This window comes from Eschrichtius robustus, chromosome 3, assembly GCF_028021215.1.
Source record: "Eschrichtius robustus isolate mEscRob2 chromosome 3, mEscRob2.pri, whole genome shotgun sequence".
Lineage (NCBI taxonomy): Eukaryota > Metazoa > Chordata > Mammalia > Artiodactyla > Eschrichtiidae > Eschrichtius > Eschrichtius robustus.
Genome location: NC_090826.1, coordinates 770,650 through 791,168, shown reverse-complemented (window position 1 = coordinate 791,168; position 20,519 = coordinate 770,650). Strand labels below are relative to the sequence as shown.

General features: G+C 64.3%; 3 protein-coding genes across 5 annotated transcripts; 1 reads left to right on the top strand and 2 right to left on the bottom strand.

Moving 5' to 3' along the window:
• Positions 1–562: 562 nt before the first annotated feature.
• VWA1 (von Willebrand factor A domain containing 1) lies at positions 563–5,824 on the bottom strand. Its single transcript, XM_068538672.1, has 4 exons — positions 5,672–5,824; positions 4,021–4,578; positions 2,063–2,341; positions 563–1,954 (listed from the first exon to the last, which is right to left on the bottom strand). Exons 1-4 carry the CDS (start codon positions 5,736–5,738, stop codon positions 1,617–1,619), a joined length of 1,242 nt encoding a protein of 413 aa, XP_068394773.1. The 5' UTR covers positions 5,739–5,824; the 3' UTR covers positions 563–1,616.
• A 1,970-nt stretch (positions 5,825–7,794) lies between these two features.
• TMEM88B (transmembrane protein 88B) lies at positions 7,795–13,946 on the bottom strand. Its single transcript, XM_068538671.1, has 2 exons — positions 13,658–13,946; positions 7,795–12,665 (listed from the first exon to the last, which is right to left on the bottom strand). The coding sequence occupies exons 1-2, from the start codon at positions 13,931–13,933 to the stop codon at positions 12,441–12,443; spliced, it is 501 nt and encodes a 166-aa protein (XP_068394772.1). The 5' UTR covers positions 13,934–13,946; the 3' UTR covers positions 7,795–12,440.
• On the top strand, positions 13,585–20,302 carry ANKRD65 (ankyrin repeat domain 65). Of its 3 annotated transcripts, none has more exons than XM_068538668.1 (6): positions 13,585–14,118; positions 15,197–15,396; positions 16,021–16,095; positions 17,389–17,609; positions 17,794–18,328; positions 18,707–20,302. In XM_068538668.1, the coding sequence occupies exons 2-6, from the start codon at positions 15,241–15,243 to the stop codon at positions 19,112–19,114; spliced, it is 1,395 nt and encodes a 464-aa protein (XP_068394769.1). In that variant the 5' UTR covers positions 13,585–14,118; positions 15,197–15,240; the 3' UTR covers positions 19,115–20,302. The 3 variants fall into 3 exon arrangements, with proteins under 3 accessions (XP_068394769.1, XP_068394771.1, XP_068394770.1); XM_068538669.1 differs by lacking the exon at positions 13,585–14,118 and adding an exon at positions 15,501–15,640 and having other exon boundaries at positions 15,315–15,396; XM_068538670.1 differs by lacking the exon at positions 17,794–18,328 and having other exon boundaries at positions 18,707–19,041.
• The last annotated feature ends 217 nt before the right edge of the window (positions 20,303–20,519 follow it).

The following is a 20,519-nucleotide window of genomic DNA, read 5'->3' as shown; positions in this document are numbered from 1 at the left end:
GAACGCCGAGCACACTGAACTGGTGGGGGGTGTGGGCCGTGGGCGCCTGAGCAGGGGGCCACGTGATGCTCAGAGGCAGGTGCTTGGGAAATGGTGGCAGACGGGTGCACCTGAAGCCTCCCCGACAACACACCCACCAGGCGGGGGCATGCAGCCTGAGACACCAACCGGGGCCCCGGAGACCACCTCTCAACATGCAGTTGCTTGGGTTAGGGGCTCTCCTTCCCATTAGCAGGTGGCAGCAGGAGCCAGACTGCCATTGAGGGTTTGGCCGGGCCAGCAGAGGTGGCGGCAGCCCTGCAGAGGGCCTGCTGTCCCAGGTCCCAGCAATGCCCTCAGAAACGGGGCCTGCGCTCTCTGAAGAGGAGATGCACAGGGAGGCCGCAGGGGGCACGGTGGCCTGAGTCCCAGCACTGGGAGGGGGAGGCTCCCCCCTCCTCTTCTCCAGCACCAGCCGGGGTACCATCCATCCTCCACCCAAGACGTTTTTTTTAACTTGCAACCTTTTATGGGGCTGGCGTGTTTTCACAAGGAATAAAGCACTCTCAGGAGACTGCAGGGCTAAGTTTACATCTGATTTACTGTATTTTAAAGTCTGGGGCGTTAGTGGGGAAGAGGCAAAGTGAGCACTGAGTCAGCGCAGGCGGAGGAGGAGGTGCCTGGTGGGGCTGAGGGAGAGCAGCACTGCCTTGGGACTTGCCTGGTGGCCCCAGGATAGTAAGGAGTGACAGGAGGTGGGTTCAGAAGACACTGCAGAGAATGGCTGGGGCGCAGCACCCAGGGGAACCGTGCTTGTCCCTGCCCCTGCCTGGAGGCCCTCCAGCCAGAAGCAGGGAATGCTCCCTGCAAGCGCCAGCCTTGGGGTCCCGCAGGAACAAGCTCGCCTGTCTCCAGGGTCCCAAATGCCAAGCTCCTGTCCCATTCCTCCCAAAAGGTGCCATCTGCGTCCCAGTGGCTGTGGCTGGGCCCAGTGGGGTCCTGGGTAGGCAGGAAGGGCCACTGTTCCCAGCAAGCACTTCCCCCAAGCCGGCTGAGCATGCCGGTGAAGACTGTCCCTCCAGCCACCCAGCTGCTGACCACACGATCAACTCCCAGCACTTCCCCTCCCCTTTCCCACACCCTGCTCCCTCCAGGAAGCCTCTGGGGACCTGGCCAGAGCCACCTCCTTCCCTTCCCATCCAGGACCTGAGTGGCCGGAGGGGACTCAGAGCTGCCACGGAGACCAAGCTCCTTCAAACAAGTGCTAGCCTTTGCCACCAGAGGGTGTGGCCCTTAATACAAGTGTAAGGTCCGGCCGCCCAGGCGCCCTGTGGTCCTGGGCCCAGAGCCATCTCGGGTCTCACGTTCTCAACGGGACCCCGACTCCTTGTCCACCTCCCCGCTAAATCCTGCCCAAGCTCTGGGCCAGGCAGGGGAGGGAGTCGCGAGGGCACGCGCCGCTGCCAGAGCTGCCGCGGAGGGTCAGGCGAGGCCGCGTCCTGAAGGGCGGACGCCGAAGCAGGGCGCCCTCTTGCGCGGGGATCCCGCGGGCCAAAGGCCGGCCAGCATCCCACCCCCGGGGCAAGACCCACCGAGCTCGGGAGAAGGGCGCCCTCGGGTGCGCGGGCGCGGCCGGCTCACGGCTCCCGGCCCCCGGCGCCCGGCGACTGGGGGCGCGAGGCGCGGCTGCGCTCGCCGTCGGGCGTGCAGGCCTTGGCCGACAGCGCCCTCTCGCGGCCGGAGCGGAAGGCCGCCGTCACGGTCACCAGGTAGGCGGTGCCTGGCGCCAGGCCCTGCAGCGTGGTGCTGTTCCGGCCCGCGGGCACCTCCACGCGCTGCGCCGCGCCGCCCCACAGGGGCCCGACCTGCACGTGGTAGCCGAGCGCGGCGGCCGGGCCCAGCGCCGGGGCCCAGCTCACGCGCAGGCTGCGCGGCCTGGCGTGCGAGACGACGATGCGCTCCGGCCCGGTCTCCTCTGCGGGGGAAGCGCCTGTGAGCTGGGAGGGGGCCGCGCCGCCCGGCCCCGCGCCCTGCCCGGCCGCGCCCGCACCCCCAGCCCGCCTGGCCCCGCGTCCCGCCTCACCCGGCAGAGTGCGCACCCGCAGGTGCTGTGGCCTCAGGAGCCGCACGTTGGACTCCGGCACCAGCGCCACGTCGTAGTCCGTGTCAGGGTCCAGGCCGGCCCAGGCCCAGCCCGTGGCGTTCCCTAGCAGCTGCTGGCGGCGCGCCGTCCCCGGCTCGGCGCTGGGCGCCAGCTCCAACAGGTAGTAGCCCGAGTCGGCGGTCAGTAGGGGCGGCCAGACCAGACGGAAGCTGCTGGACGTGACCTCGGAGGCACGGAGCTGCTGCGGCCACATCGCGTCTGCGGGGTGGGGGGCAGAGGGTCAGAGAACAGAGGTGCCTCCTCGCGCCCGACACTGGGGCTCTGACTGTTGACTCCCGGAAGACACCCAGAGGCGGGGAGCAGGGCGCGGGGCGCCAGGCCAGCCCCGGCCACGCCCACCAGATCCTAAGGATCCGCAGAAGGACATGAGTGCAGCCAGCCCCCTACCTTGCCCGTCAGCAGCTTCCCTCCTGGCCTGAGCTCCAAACTCAAACCAGTGCGGAGGTATAGCAGCCACCTCCCACCCAGTCCAGTGGCCTGGACAAGGGCCCCTCAAAGGTGGCAGGATCCAAACTGTCATGATGTCAGAGAACAGAGGACCAGCCCCCCGATCCAGCCTGAGTGGCCGGCACAGAGTCTGGGGTCAGCTCAGCTCTGAACAGTCAAGGAAAAGGGGGCCCACAGTACAGCCAGGAGAAGGGAGCCACTGGAGAATGCCCCGAGGGGCAGGAGAGATGTGACAACCCCAGGAGCAGCTGGACCTGGAGTTTCGGGTGCTGCCGGCGTCCAGTCCCCAGGAGAGTGTGTTGGGAGCACTCCAGGGTGGGACCCCCAAACGTGTGTTACTCCTGAGCTTTGATGCCGAGCACCACAGGGCCGAGTGACCGTGCAAAGGGGGTGAAGCTCATAAATGTCTGGACAGGGTTAAGCCCTTCGGGACCCCATGCTACCTTCTTTAATGCTGGGTGTGCAGCTGCCCGGCTGGCACGCCCCTCGCCCATCCCCCACACTCAGACCCTGCCCCCGCTCCCAGGAGCCCCCGCCCTACTGCCTCACTGCCCTGCAGCCTTGGGTTTTTCCTGTCCAGCTGCTTGCCCTTTCTCCTGCTGTCGCCTCCAGGCTCAGCCACAGTGGTTGACCCAGGGGCCACCAGGGCCAGGTGTCCTGGAGTAAATCTTCGGAAGGACACTCTACCTCCCTCCAACCCACAGTTCAACCCCTTCCGGTTTCAGGTGGACGATTAACCACAGGTGGAGACTTGGGAGGACCCTGGGGTCGTTGGCATTTTTCAGTGGCTACAGCCAACCTTGCCAGTGACCAGGCCCTTCAACACCAGCTCCCTCTTCCGCCAGGTTTAGCTGGGTCAGGGGGTTCCACAAGAAACTCGGAGGGGAGCTGCTAGCCCCCGCAGCGGGCCCTCCAAGGTCCGCCCTCCTCTCCAGCAATCCCCAACCGCCTGCGGTGCAGTCCCACTCCAACCCCTCCGCGGCTGCCCTCGCCCCAGGGAAAGTAGGGCCCTAGCTCTTGGGGGGCAGTCTCGGCCCTTCCTGACCTGGCCCTCCCCCTCCCTCCAGGCTTGGTGGGCCCCTCTGCAGAGTCTCCAGGCTTGGAACCTCCTACGCTTCCTCTCCAGGTGGACACATTCCACCAGATGCAGCGCCCGAGTCCCTCAGCCCACACCAACTCCCCCACTCTCCAGCAGAGAGCCCCACCTGGAGGTGCTTACTCAAGCCTGCCCCTCTGTCCCGCCTCAGCCCAGGCTGGGGGGCGCCTGGGGTGAACGGCTGGAGTGTGTCCCTGGAGAAGCCGCGTGTGCACCCCTGTGCCTGCAGCCCTGGCCTCTGCTCCAGGCGTGCGAGGTCCTCCTGGAGGCTCACCTGGCCCTCCTCCTGAGATCCCCGCTGGGGTTCCCCCGGGCCCTGCCTCCTCCCACCTACCAAGAATGGAGCCCCTCAGCGCCTGGGTGATGATGTGCAGGTCATCCACATCCACAAAGTGCAGGTGCTTCTCAGCGGGGGCCGAGGCGGCGGCCGACAGCTCCAGGAGGTTGCCGCGGCCGGTGCTGACGATGAAGACGGTGACGCCCAGGTCCTTCAGCTCCTGCATGGGGGGCCCCACGGGGTCGCTGGAGCCGCCGTCTGTCACCCACACCAACACCTTGGGCACCCCCGGCCGGGCCCCCGCCGCCTTGGCAAACAGCTGCTCCTTGGCGTATGCCAGCGCCAGGCCAGTGTTGGTGTCACCCATGCGCTGGGCTGCAGCGCGTATGGCGTCCTGGACGGCCGAGCCTGAGCTGCGCTGGCCGAAGGGGAACTCGGTGTGCGGCCGACTGCCCACATGCACCAGGCTGGCACGCAGGGCCCCAGGGCCCAGGGGCAGCAGGGCCGCCAGCTGCCCCAAAAACTCCCGAACTCGGGAGAACTCATAATGAGACACGCTGGCCGAGCTGTCCAACAGAAACAGCAGGTCCCCCTGGGGGGCAGATGCCGGGGGGCCTGGGGGAGAGGGAAGGGTTCAGCCCCAGGTGGTGGCCCCCAGGCAGCCCCACACCCAGGGCAGAACCCCCAGGGCCTGAGCTTTCCCTAAGCTGGCACTTGCCCTTACCCAAGGAAGCCCTGAAAGCCTGCTCAGTCACACCCCAAAGGTCCTGGGGTGGCACCCCGGGGGGGAGAGGGGTCCTAAGCCAACAGGAGGTTCACACTCTCAGCAGTTCCAACTCTGCACCCTGGCCACATGCCTGGGGCACCCCCTGGGCTCATGTCTCATCTGCAAAGGAGAGCTGACCCCTCCAAGCCCCCACACCCTCCCTGTCTTCAGCAGACTCTGTGTGAAGGCTGGACCCGGCCCAGCCCCCAGGAGTGGTGGGTGGATGGGTCTGGGCCACCAGGGCTTGGCTTTCAAGAAGAAGCCTACATCGCTCAGCCTCCAGGTAAAGCAACCGGTGGGGCGTGCGGTGGGGGCACAAAGGCAGCTGGGGAGAGTGGGGACAGAGGTGGAGGCATGGGGGGGACAGAGCGCTGACTGCAGCCCCTCCCAAAGACCGGAGTCCCGGTTGGAGTCCTGACCCCACTTACAGATGATGTCACCCCTCCCCTGGCCCCCATCCTCTGCTCCACCTGGACCCAGGAAGCAGGTTACCTGCTGCAGCAGCCCGAGGGCCCTATCAGCCCCTCCGGGGCCTCCCCCTTCCTCCCGGCACCCCGGGGGGCAGATGGGGCCCTTCGCCACTGTCATGAGCAGACAGGGGCCTGGGGTGTCTCGGTTCTGGTCCCGGCCTTGCGGCCTCAGTTTCCCCCAACCCAGTGGGGCGACGCCAACCCTCTCACCATCCCTCTATTAACGGTCACTCCAAGGAAAGGGAAACTGAGGCAGGGACAAGCCTCCCCGACAGGCCCCATCCCCTCCCCGTCCAGGCCCCAAGATCCCGCGGAGTTGCCGGCGGGGCCCGCGCCGCAGGTGGGTGTGGTCCCCTGCCAGCTGCCCCCGCCCCACAGCCGCGGAAGGAGAGCGTGGCTCGGTGCGGACATGGTGGGGGGGGGGGGCGGGGCGCCGGGACCTGAGTCCTGCCCGGCCGCCCGCCGCACTCACCACGCTCCGCGCCGCTCCGCGCCAGCCGCAGGCTCAGGGCCAGGCCGAGCACCGTCCAGGGCAGCATCGCGCGCGACGGGACGGTCACGCTCTGCCTCCGCTCGTGGCTCGCTCGCTCCTGAGCTGCGGGGCGCGCGGCCGAGCGGGCCAGACCCGGGCCCCGCCCCCGGGAGCCCCCGCCCACCGCGGCCGCGCCCCGAGGTCCCGCCCTGTCGCGCGCGCGCTGCCCCGCTTGCGAAGAAGCACCGGCTCCGGGGAGGCGCGCGCACAAAGGGCCCAAACGTGCGGCGACACGCGGCACTCAGTGAGATGCCGCCGAGACACACGCGGGTGGCATGCACACACAGACACTGCGGTCTCCCTTTCCGGCTGTAAGGCCTTGGAGTCAGCCCTGTCCCCTACCCGCTGCCCCCAGCCCCCAGCCAGGAGCTGAGCAGGGAGCCACCAAGCTGGGTCAGCCCTAGGCCCGCTGCCCTTGGCTCCGCAGTGTTGGGAGTCCCTGAAGCCAAGCCCAAGAGAGCCCCAGGGGGTATGAGAGTGTGTAGGTGACACCAAAAACAACGTCCCCCCCACCAAGTCCCAGGCTCTGGCCACAGAGCCTGGGGAGGGGCAGGTGTATGGGAGCTCTGACATGTTCCTCCAAGGAATGACCAACAGAGATCAGAAGGGTGGAACTTAGAAAGGAGACAGGGCGTCGGGAGGGGAAAGAAGCCTGAGACCTTTAAGGGGGAGCTTCCCGGGGGACACCTCACCTGGCTTCTTAGAGGAAGAGGCATAGGAGCTGAGGAAGGCTGGTTCAGGCCTGTCCAGTGTGATCATGCTGGGCATATAGCTGTCCCCATAGGCCCTGCCCAATGAGGGGCTCAGGACTGAGGACAGAACCCCCCAAGCAGCCCACTGGGGAAACCCTCCACTGTGACCAGGAGCCTTGCATCTGGGATCTTGGCTAGACCAGAGCAGAGGTGGTTGGCTGCAGGGGACATCCTGAGGGACACTCAGTGCCCCCAGGGCAGATTCCTTGCCCTTAGGGGAGATGGGGCAGTGTCCCGTGGGCAGGAGTGAGGTCCAGAAGAGCCCTGCCCCCCTCCCTCCTAAGATGCCTTTCTGTGGGGTCACCGCCGCCCTCTCCCAGCCACTCCTCTCTGTGCAGCTGGGTGGGGGCACAGGTCCCCCACGGGGAGGCGGCAGGGCCATCTCTGCCAGGATGTCCCCTCCCTTTCCCCCCTCCCCAGGAGAATGCCCAGCAGGGAGGACGGATGGGACTCAATGGTTTTCCTTCCTCCCTCTGGCAGGTGAGACGCCAGGCTGGGAGACAGACTGGAGCTCTGACTTTGCCTAAAAAAGGAAGCAGCTCAGCTAAGCCTGAGGAGCTGGGGCAGGAACAAGCAAGAACTCTGTCCCCGCCGTCCCCCCCCCACCCCACCCCCGCCGGGAATCTTGGCAGTGGTGGGGCTGGCTCAGCTCCACAGACCTCAGGCCTCGGCTGGGACCAGAAACTGCCTGGTGCTTCCGCCTGGGCCCCAGGGGGCGGCAATGGGCTCGAACCCCCACAGTTCAGGGTGTACCGCCCAGAGGGACCGTGCCTGGCCCCCAGCCCTCCAGCACCCGAGGCTGAGCAGGGCTGCTGCGGAGATGGGGCTGTGAGCGGAGGCAGCTGGAGGAGACCCGGGGGCCCCGCGGGGAGCTGACCCAGGTACAGATGGCCTACACGGCTTGGCTCCTGCCCCATCTCACTGGGCACCCACCAGCAGGGAGCGGGCCACACTGGATCTGCCCTGTGGGTCCCCACTCCTGCCCAGCGGTGGGCCCACTGTCACACCTCGGCTATGCTGCTGGGCTGACGGGGAAGTTTCCATCCCTTCTGGAAAAACTGAGCCACTCTTCTTGGCCATGACTCAAGCCCTCGAGGAAGCAGGCCTCCAGCCTCTCCATCAGAGGGAGAAGGGACGGGGACCTGGCCTTGGGAGCGGTCAGCCAGGGCCTCTCCCTAGCCTTGGCTGAGCTCGGTCACCTGCCTTGGCCGAGAGTCCCTCCAGATGCTCACGCTGAGCTCTGGCCTGACCCCCGCAAACCGAGACCACCCCCCCCCCCCAGGGTCAGCTCTGCCCCACTCAGTCCCCTGATCTGCCCTGTGGCTCAGCCGGCCACACCTTGCCCTGCTGCCAGCATCATGGTGAGTCTCCTCACCCCCCCCGCCGAGGTGAGACATGGGCAGACGGAGGGTCCCCAGAGAACACAGGGGTCAGCCAGGGGTGTAGTGGTCAGGGCCAGGGCTGGGCTTGAGACAGACGCCAGAGGAAGCACAAATATAATGGCCGGGAAACATTCTTTCTGAAGGAAGACAGGCCCGGGGGCAGGGGGGGCAGAGAAGGACGAGGCGTCCAGGACACATCCGGCCCTGGCCTCAGCCCCCTCCCTCCCCCAGGGCCAGCCCCTGCCTGGTCCTGTGTTCTGGGGACCAGGAGGAGGGAGCAGCCTGTGGCCTTGGACCCGTCCGGGAGTCCCCAAGCATCACTTCCCAGAGCTGGCACACCCTGCCTGTCGGTTCACAGGCAGGTGGACGGGGCTCCACAAAACCCAGGGACAACGTTGCTCTCCAAGCCACCGCCCCTGCTCCCCGCCGGTCCGCAGGAACGCGCCCTCCTCCGCACCGTCCAGGCCTCTGCAGAGAAGAAGGGCCTTTTGTCCCCAGCTCACTGTGGTCATGTTGACCCCCGGGAAAAGGGCAGCTCCCGGGGCCTCTGACCCCACCCCTGACCCCAGCTGAGAGCCCAAGGGCAGAGTGGCCTGGCCCCACCCCGCCCCGCAGGGATGCCTGTGACGCTGGTTTTCATGTCAGTTGTATTTTACACAGGCACCCACACACACAGCTGGGAACATAGAAACCAGAAGTGGGGGTCGGCTGCTGTGGGCCTGGAGGGTAGCGTGGGTGAGCCTGAGGCCCCCTGACTGCACGCAACAGTCACAGAAGCAGAGGGAAGGGGTGGCCAAGAGCGGCAGGGCCCAGAGGCCCCTGCCGATACCCACCCACACATTCTTCTAGGCTCGACTTGCCTGTTTGTGGTCAGGGACGTGCCAGAGCCTGAGGGGCCAGTCCTGGGGGTCTGGTGGTCGCATCGTCTCACTCCCTAGGGGCCCAGGCCTGCCCCTCGTGGCCCCAGAGACGACCCCTGCCCAGTCCTTCAGCCAACAACACCCAGGGTGGCAGGGAAGACAGCTGATGGGGTGGGCAGCCTGGGTACGGGGTGGGTGCCACCCCATCTGCATTCATCAGTCATCTCTGTGCTGGGCCCAGCCACACGACAGACTCTGCACTGGGGACGTGCAGGCACTGGGCAGAGCCCTTGTCCTCCCAGCCCTGCCAGGCTAGAAGGGGGATGGGCAGCGGCAAGTTTGCAAAGATGCATGTCTACTCATTTTCCCCTTGGAGGGTGGGGTCATGTCAGACCAGGGGGGCAGGAGCTAGAGGAAGTACCAGAGCCCTGGGGTGGGGGCCTGCCAGTGTATGTGAGGGCAGCAAGGATGCCTGGGAGGCATAAAGGGCAGGGGCAGGCTTCATGGGGGTAGGCGAGGGCCCAGGGGCAGGATGGGGACTGATGCCAGGCCTCGAAGAAGTAGAGGCCCAAGGGCACAGCTGGGAGGCAGAAAGGCAGGCAGGCAGCCAGGTACTCCTGGTTTTCAGCCTGTGCAGGGAACTGAACAGTGGTGCCCTTCCCGAGGTGGGACCCCTCCCTAGTGTGGGTTCCCTGTGCTGGAACCTTCTGTAACAGGGAGGTGACCCTCATACCCTGTCCTAGCCCCAAGCAGGGTCCAGGCAGGCGTACATGGGGAAAGAGAGAGCAGGGAGGGACAGAACTGTGTCAGCACCTTGGTTGGGGGGAGTCCCCAGGGGTGGGGGTGGGACCACGGGGCAGGGGGAGGGATCTCAGTCCCCAGAGTCAGCACAGGGCTGGCTCTGCCTGTTCCTCCCCAGCCCACCCAGCACAGCTCAGTTTCTGCCCAGCACCCCTTGCCTGGCCCACATGCCTGGGTGGGGCTGGGCTCACACCTGGGGTACAGACCATGGGGACAGAATGGGCCAGCTCTCCTAGCCCTGCCTAGCTGCTCACCACTCAAGAGTGTGCCTGCAGACACCTGGGCTGCTAGGAAATGCTTTGTGAATCAATAAGTGGCCTTGGGCAGATCAGGGAACCTTGCGAAGCCCAGACTCTACAACTGTGGGGTCTGGACAGTGCCCCCCCAGGGGTGTGAGGACCAGCAGACAGAGGGGATGCAGGCACGCCCTCACAGGCACACACATGTACACCCACACACGATGCACACACGCGCACACACACACAGGCACGCGCGTGCACGTGCACCCCATGGCCAGGCACGCTCTTTCGGGGCAGGGGCCTGGGGACTTGCAGAAAGAGAATTTTTTGCCCAAAGTGGAGGTCTCCTCTGACCCACCCAGTAGCTCAGGGCCTCTACCCTCCACTTTCCCGTCCTCCCTGATGGCTGGCCCCCTAAAGCAGACCCCTAGGCTCCTCTGTCAGCCTTCCACAGCCCCCCACAAGTATTCCTTTTGTGAGTGGGTGGGCAGAGCTGGAGCTGAGGCAGGCTGTCCCCGGGGCCAGCTGGAGGCCACGCGGGGCTTGGGCAGGCCTGGGAAGCCGGGACACACCTTAGGAACCAGTGGCCTCAGCAGCTGAGCTCCCCATGGTGGCCTCCCCGCCCCCACCAGGCCCAGCTGTTGTTTTGATGACTCCAGGGCCAGGCGGAGCCTCAGGAGAGTCCTCTGACGCCTGGCCAGAGCCTGCCCAACCCTAGGCGGGAGGGGAAGGAAGGCGGCCTCGGACCAGGGAAGCTCTCCTCGGGCACGGGGCAGCCCGCCAGGCTCCCGTCTGACCGGCCACAGACAATTGGAAAACCCCAAGGACTCCTGCTGGACCCGAGCCAGCCCCGCTTCGGGCCCTGTTCAAGCCACGAGTGAGCCCTGAGTGCTGATCCTTGGGCACATCTGGGCCCTGACCTCCTGGTCACAGGTGGAGCCCTGCTGGCCACATGGTGTGCTAGATCCTTTCCAAGGCCTTCCAGCTATTACTAGATTCTGGACGAATTACAACAAACACATTTTTAATACACTGCTGGGCTTACAAGGCAGTAGATATCTTCCAAGCCCCCTCCCCTCCAGGAAACGCTAGAAAGAAGTGCATAAATAAACAGATAGAAGCCTAGTGAACAGAAACCCAGGATGATGAACGGAAACAAATGGGAAAGCAGAGAATTCCCTGAACACAGGGATGGAGAGCCACACTGCATCAGGGCCACAGTGTGGGTGCCCTGCACAGTGGGGTACTAACCAGGACCCTAACGGGGGCCCAGGTTGGTCACGCCTCACAAGGGCATCCTCTGTGGAGGGACGTGGCCTCAGAACGTTCACAGGTGTGGGCTGATGCTTAACAAGTACAAACGTTCAAAGAAACGATATGCTGTTACTGAGTCAGCAGAAGCAACAAATAACAGATTTAGACCCCCAAAGGCAAAGGGAGTGCAGTTGTTAGGTACAGTCTGTAAAATAACTATGTGTGGGGCTTCCCTGGTGGTCCAGCGGTTAAGACTCCATGCTCCCAATGCAGGGGGTGAGGGTTTGATCCCTGGTTGGGGAGCTAAGATGTCGCATGCTGCAGGGCACTGCCAAAAAATAAATAATTAAAAGAAAAAAATAAAAACAACTATGTGTGAAATGTTCCAGAAGTCAAAGCTGGAATCCAAATCACGAGCATGCACCAAGAGATCATCAAAATCATCAGATTTGAATAAGAAGTGAGTAGGATAACTTTTAGATAGGGCGACACAATAATTTAAGTTAAATGGATGTGATAATCAGCAGATTAGACTCAGCCAGTGCTTAGTGAACTCAAAGAGGGAGATGAGGAAATTGCCCAGAACGCAGCACTGGGAGACAAGGAGATGGAAAACACAGAAGAGAGCTGAACTGACATGATGGTAAAAGCACAATGGGAAGCATTCACGTAACAGGTGTTTCCCAAGAAAGAATATGTAGAATGAATGAGGCAGAATTGAAGAAATAATGGTTGAGAATTCTCCAGAACTGATGAAAGATGTGAATCTGTAGAAACGGGACACACCGTGTGTACCAAGGGGATAAATAAGAACATAGCCACAACCAGAAACATGCTTAAAAGCACAGAAAGCAAAAGACGGAAAAGATCTTAAAATTATCCAGAGAGAACAGACAGAGCCCTCACTCTAAACGCTGACCCGGGTCTCGGGCTGAGCCCTGCACGCCCTAGTGCTCTGGCCACTGAAGTTCTGGAACCGTGGAGCGTGGAAGTCTCCCCACCTCTGGGACTCGCTGGAGGCCGCTGCCGGACCAGACAGGGGGCCCGCAGGGACTGCCCGTTGTCGGGGCACAGGAGCCCAGGACAGCCACAATGGCAGAAGCCAGGAAGGCCGCCTCTCTCCGAGCCTGGCCACGCGCCCCTTCTCCGAGAGCCATCTCCCTGTTCTCTGGGGGCGTCCCAGCCCCTCGGCGGCTGCGGGGACTGCGGCGGCCGGTGAGGGTGGGGAAGGGCCGCCCTGGTCCGGGGGAGTCCGGTGCCACCTCGCGGCCCCTCGGAGCACTGCGCACGGGGTCGCGCGGCGCGCACGGGATTTCCCGGCCGGGACCTGGACGCAGACTCTGAGCTCACCAGCCTGGAGCCACCGATGGGGGACACGGGGGGAGTTCGGGGGCCTCCGGGATTTGGAGAGGCCTCTGGGGTCACACCCAGGCGCAGAGCTGCTCCTCCCCGTCGGGGTGGCGGCGGGGTCCGGGACTCCAGGTCGGGGGTGGCAGCAGCGAGCGGAGGCGTCGGGCCAGGCGGGCGCGGGCGGCCGAGGCGAGCACCAGCAGCGGAGGCAGCGAGAGGAAGCCCGACACGATGAGCGCCGCGGAGCCGCGGTCGGACAGCAGCGCGCGGCACGCGGGGCGGGGCGCCGGGTGGACCTGAGGGCGGGGCGGACGGTCAGGCGGGGCGGTGGGGCCTCAGTTCCGAGACAGGGCCTGGCAGCAGGTGGATGGGGCGGGAGCTAAGCCCCGCTTCGGGTGTGAGTCGGACGGGGGGAAGCCGGTGCAGATGGACCGGGGCGGGGCCTGGTAACAAAAGGACCGGGAGAGGGCGGGGCCTCAATTCCGGGGCGGGGCCGGGGGGGTGTAGAGGGATTGGGGCGGGGCCTGAGAGCAGGGGGACCGGGGCGGGGCCGGGAGAGGAGGAGGCGGGGCCTGAGGTCTGGCAGAGCCGGCGTCGTGGGGGCTGGGGCTGGCTGTGAGCCAGGCATTTCTGAGCCGAGGATGGGAGATGGGGACCCAGGCGGTAAATGGCCCGAGTAGGAGTCCCTTGAGGATAGCTCTCTCTGCTCTTCCATGGCCCTTTCCTAAGTTGGCATCTGACCCCGAGGCCCTACCCTGGGGTGTCGCCAGCTGGCGCCACCTTGTCTACTGCGGCCCAGCGTTCGGCCCCCTTCCCCCGGCCCCCCCTTCCCCAGATGGGCAGAAAGGGGCCCATCTGCCTATACCCTCCCTATCCCAGACCAAGCCATAACCCCTTCCATACGTGGGGAAACCTATCCCAGGGGAGGAGGGGTCTTCAGTGTGTTGGGGGAGGCTGGAGGATGGGGACTGTGGACTGCTTAAATCTGACAATATCCTTCTCTTCTCTTCTTGGAACCCTCCTCCTCTTCCCACCCTGCCCAGCTGTCCAGGCCCTGGCGGCTCCTGGTACAAGGCTGAGAGGCCTCAGGGGAGGGGAGAGAGCCGTCCCCTTGGGTGGCAAACAAAAGCCCTTCTTTTGCTGTGGCCAGTGGCGGGTGGGGGGGCGTGGGGGGGGTTGGCAGGAGAAGGAGCTCTTCAGGGAGGGGCACACGTGCCTCCAGGGACCTGCACTCCCCGAGGACCCCAGACAGTTCCTCAGCCCCGCGCCCGTGGACTGCTCAGCTCACCCTCGAGTGGCACAGGAATCCCAGGTACACAGTGGTGGCTGCGGGCAGCAGCAGCAGCAGGAACACGGCTGCGGGCAGCAGCAGATGGAGCAGGAGTGCAGCCAGGGCCCGACGTGGCAGCTGCAGGATCCCCCGGCCTGGGGCAGCCGGGCCCGCCCACCCTGGGGACATCGGGTCTGAGGCCTGGTGGTCAGGAAGCCTTCGGGGCAGCATGGGTGCCGTGTCTGAAGCGCCCCCTCCCTCGTCCTCCTCTGTCTCCCTCTCCTGCTCACTCATGCTCTCTTGGCAGTGGGCCTGGTGGGCTCACAGCGGTGGTCACGTGGCAGGACTGATGCCCACCCTCTGTCCCCCCACCCAGGTCAGATTAGCAACCTTTTAACCCTAGGTTGCCAGGTCAGACCTCCACCCAGACCCCAGCAACCAGATAGTGGACTCAGCTGGAGGGCAGGACCCTGGCCCAGGTAGGTCCAACCCTGACCATCAGTCTCCAGGGCCACACCTGAGCCTCAGGTCCTCGCTGCCAGGCTGGCCCTCTCTCTGCCAGGTTACTTACAGCTCCAGCCCTGCCCAGTCTCCCCTGCCAGCCCCGGCGTGCTCTGGTCAGAGCCTGTACAGCTGTCCTGAGAGCTCAGCACTGGGCCGTCCTCCCCCCAGGTCCCGCCCTCTCCCCACTTCCAGACCCTGCACACAATGGTTTCATTTCATTAGTCTCAACTCTGGCAACTGCCCCATCCGTAGCTGCCACAGGAAGGTCAACGTCTGACCTAGCCCCCTATGGTTCCCTCATCCCCAAACCTGGCCCCTCTCAGCATCAGAACAGCCCCAGAAGATGCTGGGTGCCCACACTGCAGGGCTGTTGAGAGGGCACGTGGATAACGTATGTGAAATGCTTAATGTGGGACTCAGCACACAGTAGGCACTCAATAATGGCAGCTACCATTACAGGCATCCTTTGTGTCAGAATCCAATCCATCCTGAAAACAGGGGGAGCGCGTATTCTGTGATTTCAAGTAAGGGGGGGAAGCATTCCCAGCCCCTCCAAAAACCCCAACTAATTTCTCCAAATATTACCAAAATACTCTTAGCACCTAACAGCCTCCCGGGGTTTCCGTGCACGACATACAGTGTTTTAAACACCACTTACAGGGACTTCCCTGGTGGTCCAGTGGGTAAGCCTCTGTGCTCCCAATGCAGGGGGCCTGGGTTTGATCCCTGGTCGGGGAACTAGCTCCTGCATGCATGCCACAACTAAGAGTTCACATGCTGCAACTAAGAAGCCTTCATGCTTCAACTAAAGATCCCACATGCCACAACTAAGAACCGGCGCAGCCAAAATAAATAAATAAATAAAATTATTTGAAAAATAATAATAATAAATAAATAAACACCACTGACATAACTAGCTGACACTTAAACCACTGAGTAGGTTGTCTTGGAGCTGGATGAAGGAGGCCGGGTGGCACCAGATGCGAATGTTTCTCTTTCCCTCCCCCTACAGTCCGCCTCATCCCTTCCAACTTTTCTTGTAATGTTTTTCAGGCCTCTCAAGCTCACCAGCACCCTTCAGACACGTAGGGAGCTCGATGACAGCGACATGCACAGCTTGTTCAAGGGACGCGGGTGGAGACACGCCGGCCAGGACAGCTGCTGAGGCCCCCTGCAACACACGCCAAGCCCTGCTGCCCAGCACATGTGCAACTGAACTGCTTGCACTGGCGCACGCGTGTGAAGATCTCACGGTAGCTGTTTATTTATTCTGATAGTGAAGTTGGGGTAAAAAAGAGAGTTCAGACAGCAAGGGTATTGGACTCATCTCCTTTCTAAGCCCCACCCTCTCCCCCAGGTCCTCCACTCATTCATTCACTCATTCAACAAGCACTCCGTTGAGCTCCCACTGTGCGCCAGGCACGACGGACGCCTGTGGATTCAACGCGGAGGGAGGCCAACAGAAGCCTCTGCCTGTAGCAGGACAGCTCTTTGCAGGTCACTGAGCAAGCTGCAGTGCCCAGGCCATGGCAGAAGCCGGGGGGGGACAGGCCCCACGGCCCAGTCTCACTGCCTTCTGCCTGTGGGGAGGCCACCAGGAGGCAGTTTCTAGCTTCCTTGGCTCTGATGAGGGACAGGACGGTGCACGGGGCCCCCAGGGCGCGGCTGCAGCACAGAGGTTGCTCCTCAGCAACAGGGTGCCCCTCCCACCCCATGTCCTCGCGCCCCTGTCATCTGGCCCTGCTCCTTTCAGCGTCTTCCTGGGTCATCCTGCGGGGACAGGGTGCAGAGGGCTGACACCCTTGCTTTTCTGGCTTTTGCCGGCTGCTTAACCAGTAAACTGTCTGCGTCCACCCAGAACACCTTGCTCCTTACAGGACGAATCTGCCAGCCTGTGTGACGTGCGCTCACGAAGCTCTCATTCTAGAAGAGGAGTGACCGTGGCTTATGGGGTAGGACCTGTGTGGCTTGGGAGTGGGACGGGGCCTCTCAGCCCCTTGCCTGGAGACCCACCCTTTGGATCCGGCACCTGGAAGGGCTGCCCTCTCTGGAGGGCAGGGCCCTGAGGACACCTCGTCCGTCTCTGGAAGCTGGGGAGGGGCTGGGGTGGGAGCCACCACCCCAAAGCCGTGCTGCCTCTTGGTGAGCGGTCATGAGAGGCGGCTGGAGGGACAAGGCTGCAGAAGCCGCCCCACTTCCTTCTCCCGTCTGGGCTCTGGACGGGTGGCCTCACCCAGGGATTGGGGGATGGGAAGGCACCTTCAGGGCCTGCCACCCACCCCGGCCCACCCTGCCCCAGGGCCCCAGAACCAAGGGGACCAACCTGGAGGCCTTACTGAGGGCTTCCTGCAGCACCACGTCCACCGTCCAGATGTAGCCCGTCTCCTAACAGTCCTCCCTCTGCCTGGCTCCCTCCTTCAACTGCCTGGGGCTCTGCCCCTTCACAGCCCCTGGAGACCTGCCTCAGTCTCCTCTCAGGGGGCTTCCTATCCCACCCCTTGGTCCAGGCTGCCTGCCTGGTGTCCCTGGAGAATCTTCTGTCCTCACGCAGCATCTGGGTGGGGGGAAAGGGTCCCACCTCACCCTGCCCACCACCCAGCCTGGTCTTAGCCAGCAGGGACAGGAGTGGGGCTGGCGGGAAGGGCTCGAAGGGGGGACCCGGAGGACCCGGGGGAAGGTGTGTGGGTGTCTCCTGGGGGCGAGTCGTGGCACATCAAAGGCTGTGCTCCTTGAGGAGCTGTGGTCCACGGGCAAGTTCCTGCTTGCCTGGTCTTTGTCTCCCGGGAGGGAGGACAAGCCAGAGGCCCTGGCAGTTGGCAGGTGCTGACGGCTGCTGGGACAGGGGCTGTGGCCCGCAGGCAGGGCCTCCCCTTAAGTTGCTGGGTAAACAAGTGGAGAACTGGCCCTTAGCCCGGCCCCCGGGAGGCCCCACCGCCACCGCACAACTGCAGCTCCAGCCTTCCACCTTCTGGGAGCAGATACCCCACCGCTGTGACTTCAGGGGGAGTTTCATGAAAGGGCCACCATGCTGTGGCTGGGCCGGGACGGCATGTAGAGGACCCCCAGCCGGAGGACAGAGCCCCTGGGTGGGCTCGCTTTGGGGGTAGCTGAGAGCCAAGGCCGTCAGAAGGCTAAGTGGTAGCCAGGTTCCCCTGGGGAGATAAGGGGTCCTTGTCGGCCTGGGGACAGTGGGCTGGATCCAGCCTGGGCCTCCAGCATCCATGCTGGATTCCTGTTCTTTCCAGATGGACTCTAGGGTCTCTGAGCCCCGGAAGCAGGACCTGACAGAGGCAGGGGCAGAGCAAGAACTGCGGTGGTTGGAGCTGGGCTCCGAGGAGGCCCCAGGAGCTGGGACAGAGGGGCCCAGCGCCCCACAGGCCTGGGGGCGCCTGCTGCAGGCCGTGTGGAAGGGTCACGTGGGCCTGGTGACTCAGCTGCTGCGGCAAGGGGCCAGTGTGGAGGAGAGGTGAGCCCAGGGGCAGGACCGGTACTCCACGGGGGTGGGGGTAGGGGTGGTGGCTGGTGTCCCTTCAGTGGGAGACGGAGGCAGCTGTCCCTTGAGGGGTGGAGAGGGTTCCCTCCTGGGCAAAGGTAGCAGGTCTCTTCCCCGTGCCCCTGCCCTCGCCCATGCCGCCCTCCCCGCCCCGCAGGGACCGCGCGGGCAGGACCCCGCTGCATCTGGCCGTGCTGCGCGGCCACGTGCCGCTGGTGCGTCTCCTGCTGCAGCGCGGGGGCCGGGCCGTAGCCGCAGACCGTGCGGGGCGCACGCCGCTGCACGAGGCCGCCTGGCACGGGCCCTCGCGGGCGGCCGAGCTGCTCCTACGGCGCGGGGCGTCGGCGAACGCGTGCTGCGAGGCCGGCCTCACGCCGCTGCACTGGGCCGCCGCGCTGGGCCGCACGCTGCTGGCCAGGCGCCTGCTGGACGCACCGGGCCCGGGCCCCGCGGCGGCGGACGCGCGCGGTTGGACGGCGGCGCACTGGGCGGCCGCGGGCGGCCGGCTGCCGGTGCTCGAGCTGCTGGCGGCGGGCGGTGGCGCGGGCCTGGACGGCGCCCTGCTCGTGGCGGCCGCGGCCGGGCAGTCGGCAGCGCTGCGCCTCCTCCTGACGCACGGGGCGCGGGTGGACACCCGGGACGGCGCGGGGGCCACGGCGCTGGGTGTCGCGGCCGACCTGGGCCGCCGGCAGGTACGTCTCGGCCCGGCCCCCGGAGTGATCGTGTGGGTGGTGGGGAGGGGCCGGGCACCAGGGCCCTGAGTGCCGCCCTGACGTCACTCCCCTTGGTAACCAGCTCTTGGAAGCCCAGGGAGGGCGCTGGGCCGGCAGCACCAAATATTTATTGGGCACCGGCCGCGGGCCTGAGTCCAGCCAGGCCCCGGGCGCTGCAGAGGGGCCACAGGCGGCTCAGGACCATTAGGGGGCAAGTGGGGTCTCCAAGTAGAGCCCCAGCAGGTGCCATAGGCGGCACCAAATAAGGAAGCAGCGTGGAGAAAGGGGGCGCTGAGGGCAGCTGAGCACTGTGTGGCCCGCCCAGGCCAGCCCTGCCCCTGCCCCCTTCTCTTCTAGGACATGGAGATGCTGCTTGAGCACGGGGCCGACCCAAGCCTCAAGGACAGGCACGGCCGCTCTGCACTCCACAGGGCTGCTGCTGGTGGACATCTGCTCGCCGTCCAACTGCTGGCTGCCTGGGGAGCAGAGGTGGACGCTCGGGACACATTGGGCCTCACCCCCCTGCACCACGCTGCCCGGGGAGGCCACATGGAGGTCGCCGGCCACCTCCTGGCCAGGGGTGCGAAGGTCAACGCTGCTGGCTGGCTCCACGTGACCCCCCTGCATCTTGCCGTGGAGCGCGGCCACGGCTCCACCGCAGAGCTTTTGCTGAGCCGAGGGGCCAGCCCCACCCAGGGGATGCAGTGGGGGGAGGTGGCCCAGGACCTGGGGCCTGCCGTCTGTGGAGAGCAGGAGGAGTCCTAGGGGCACAGGGCCCCAGGGCTGCAGGGCCAGAGCAGGACCAAAGGCTCCAGGCTCCCACGGCCTTCAGGGCACGCAGGCTCCTCTCCGCTGGTCTGAGGCCACCTGCCAGGGTGCACGGGAGAACACCCCAGAGGTCCCTGGAGGAGAAGGAAGCAGTGGCTGGAGACCCAGCAAGAAGCGTGGGGCTGACCTGGAACCATTCCAGACTCCCAGGGCCACGTCAGCCCTGCAGCTCCAGCCCTGTGCACGCTCTTTGGCAGAGAGACTGAGTCGTGGCCACAGAACTGACCAAAACCCGATGGGCTCCCGTTTGTCCGTCCCCCATCGGGGTGTCAGCCTCGGTGCTCCCACCAGGCACACTGGCACTCTTACTGTGTTTCCTTAGATTCAGTATTTGTCTCTTGGCACCCACTCACTAATGACAGGGCCAAACGAACGGCCAGTTGTCCTCCTCTCCCCTGCCGTCCCTACCCACGCCCTGAACGGCTGCCTTCTCTCACATGCCCAGCTGACATCCCTCTGCCTGAAGTCATCCAGGGCCAGGCCTGCCTCTGTGCACCAAGGCCCACTGGATTATCAAACAAACCAATCAGAAACTGTTTCCCTGCCCTGCCCTGCCTTTTCCGCAGGAACCCCAATAAAGGCCTGAGCCTTCCCCGGGCCCCTGCTCTTGCCTCCCGATCGACACTGCTGCTTCTGCCTGTGTCCCTGTGGGGCGTGGTGTGCCCTCCCCTCAGGAAATGTAAGGCATAAAAATCTGCTTTCAGGGGCTTCCCTGGTGGCGCAGTGGTTAGGAATCCGCCTGCCAATGCAGGGGACACAGCTTTGAGCCCTGGTCCAGGAAGATCCCACATGCTGCGGAGCAACTAAGCCCATGCGCCACAACTATTGAGGCTGCGCTCTAGAGCCTGCAAGCCACAACTGCTGAAGCCCGTGCGCCACAACTACTGAACCCACGTGCCTAGAGCCCATGCTCTGCAACAAGAGAAGCTACCGCAATGAGAGGCCCGTGCACCGCAACGAAAAGCAGGCCCCGCTCGCCACAACTAGAGAAAGCCACCGTGCGCGGCAACGAAGACCCAACACAGCCAAAAAAAAAAAAAACAAAAACCTGCTTTCAATAGCTTTAGCCTCTCCCTGTCATCACTCAGCCATCTCTGTAAATTAAAAATCCTGTAGTACAACAGATACAGAGTGACAGTTGTCTCTGATTGTCCACACCTGCATCCTCATAGAAAATCAATGTCCTTATAAGATTTTTCTGGAAGAACAGCTTTAGAGGACAGATTTCATCTTTTGAAAGTGAGAGCCGTCTTGCTAAATCAGCGCCTCTGTCCGGGGACCCTGGGAGCACTTGGATTTTACCCCCAAGACGACGGAAGCCTTTGGGGAACGTGAGCTCACG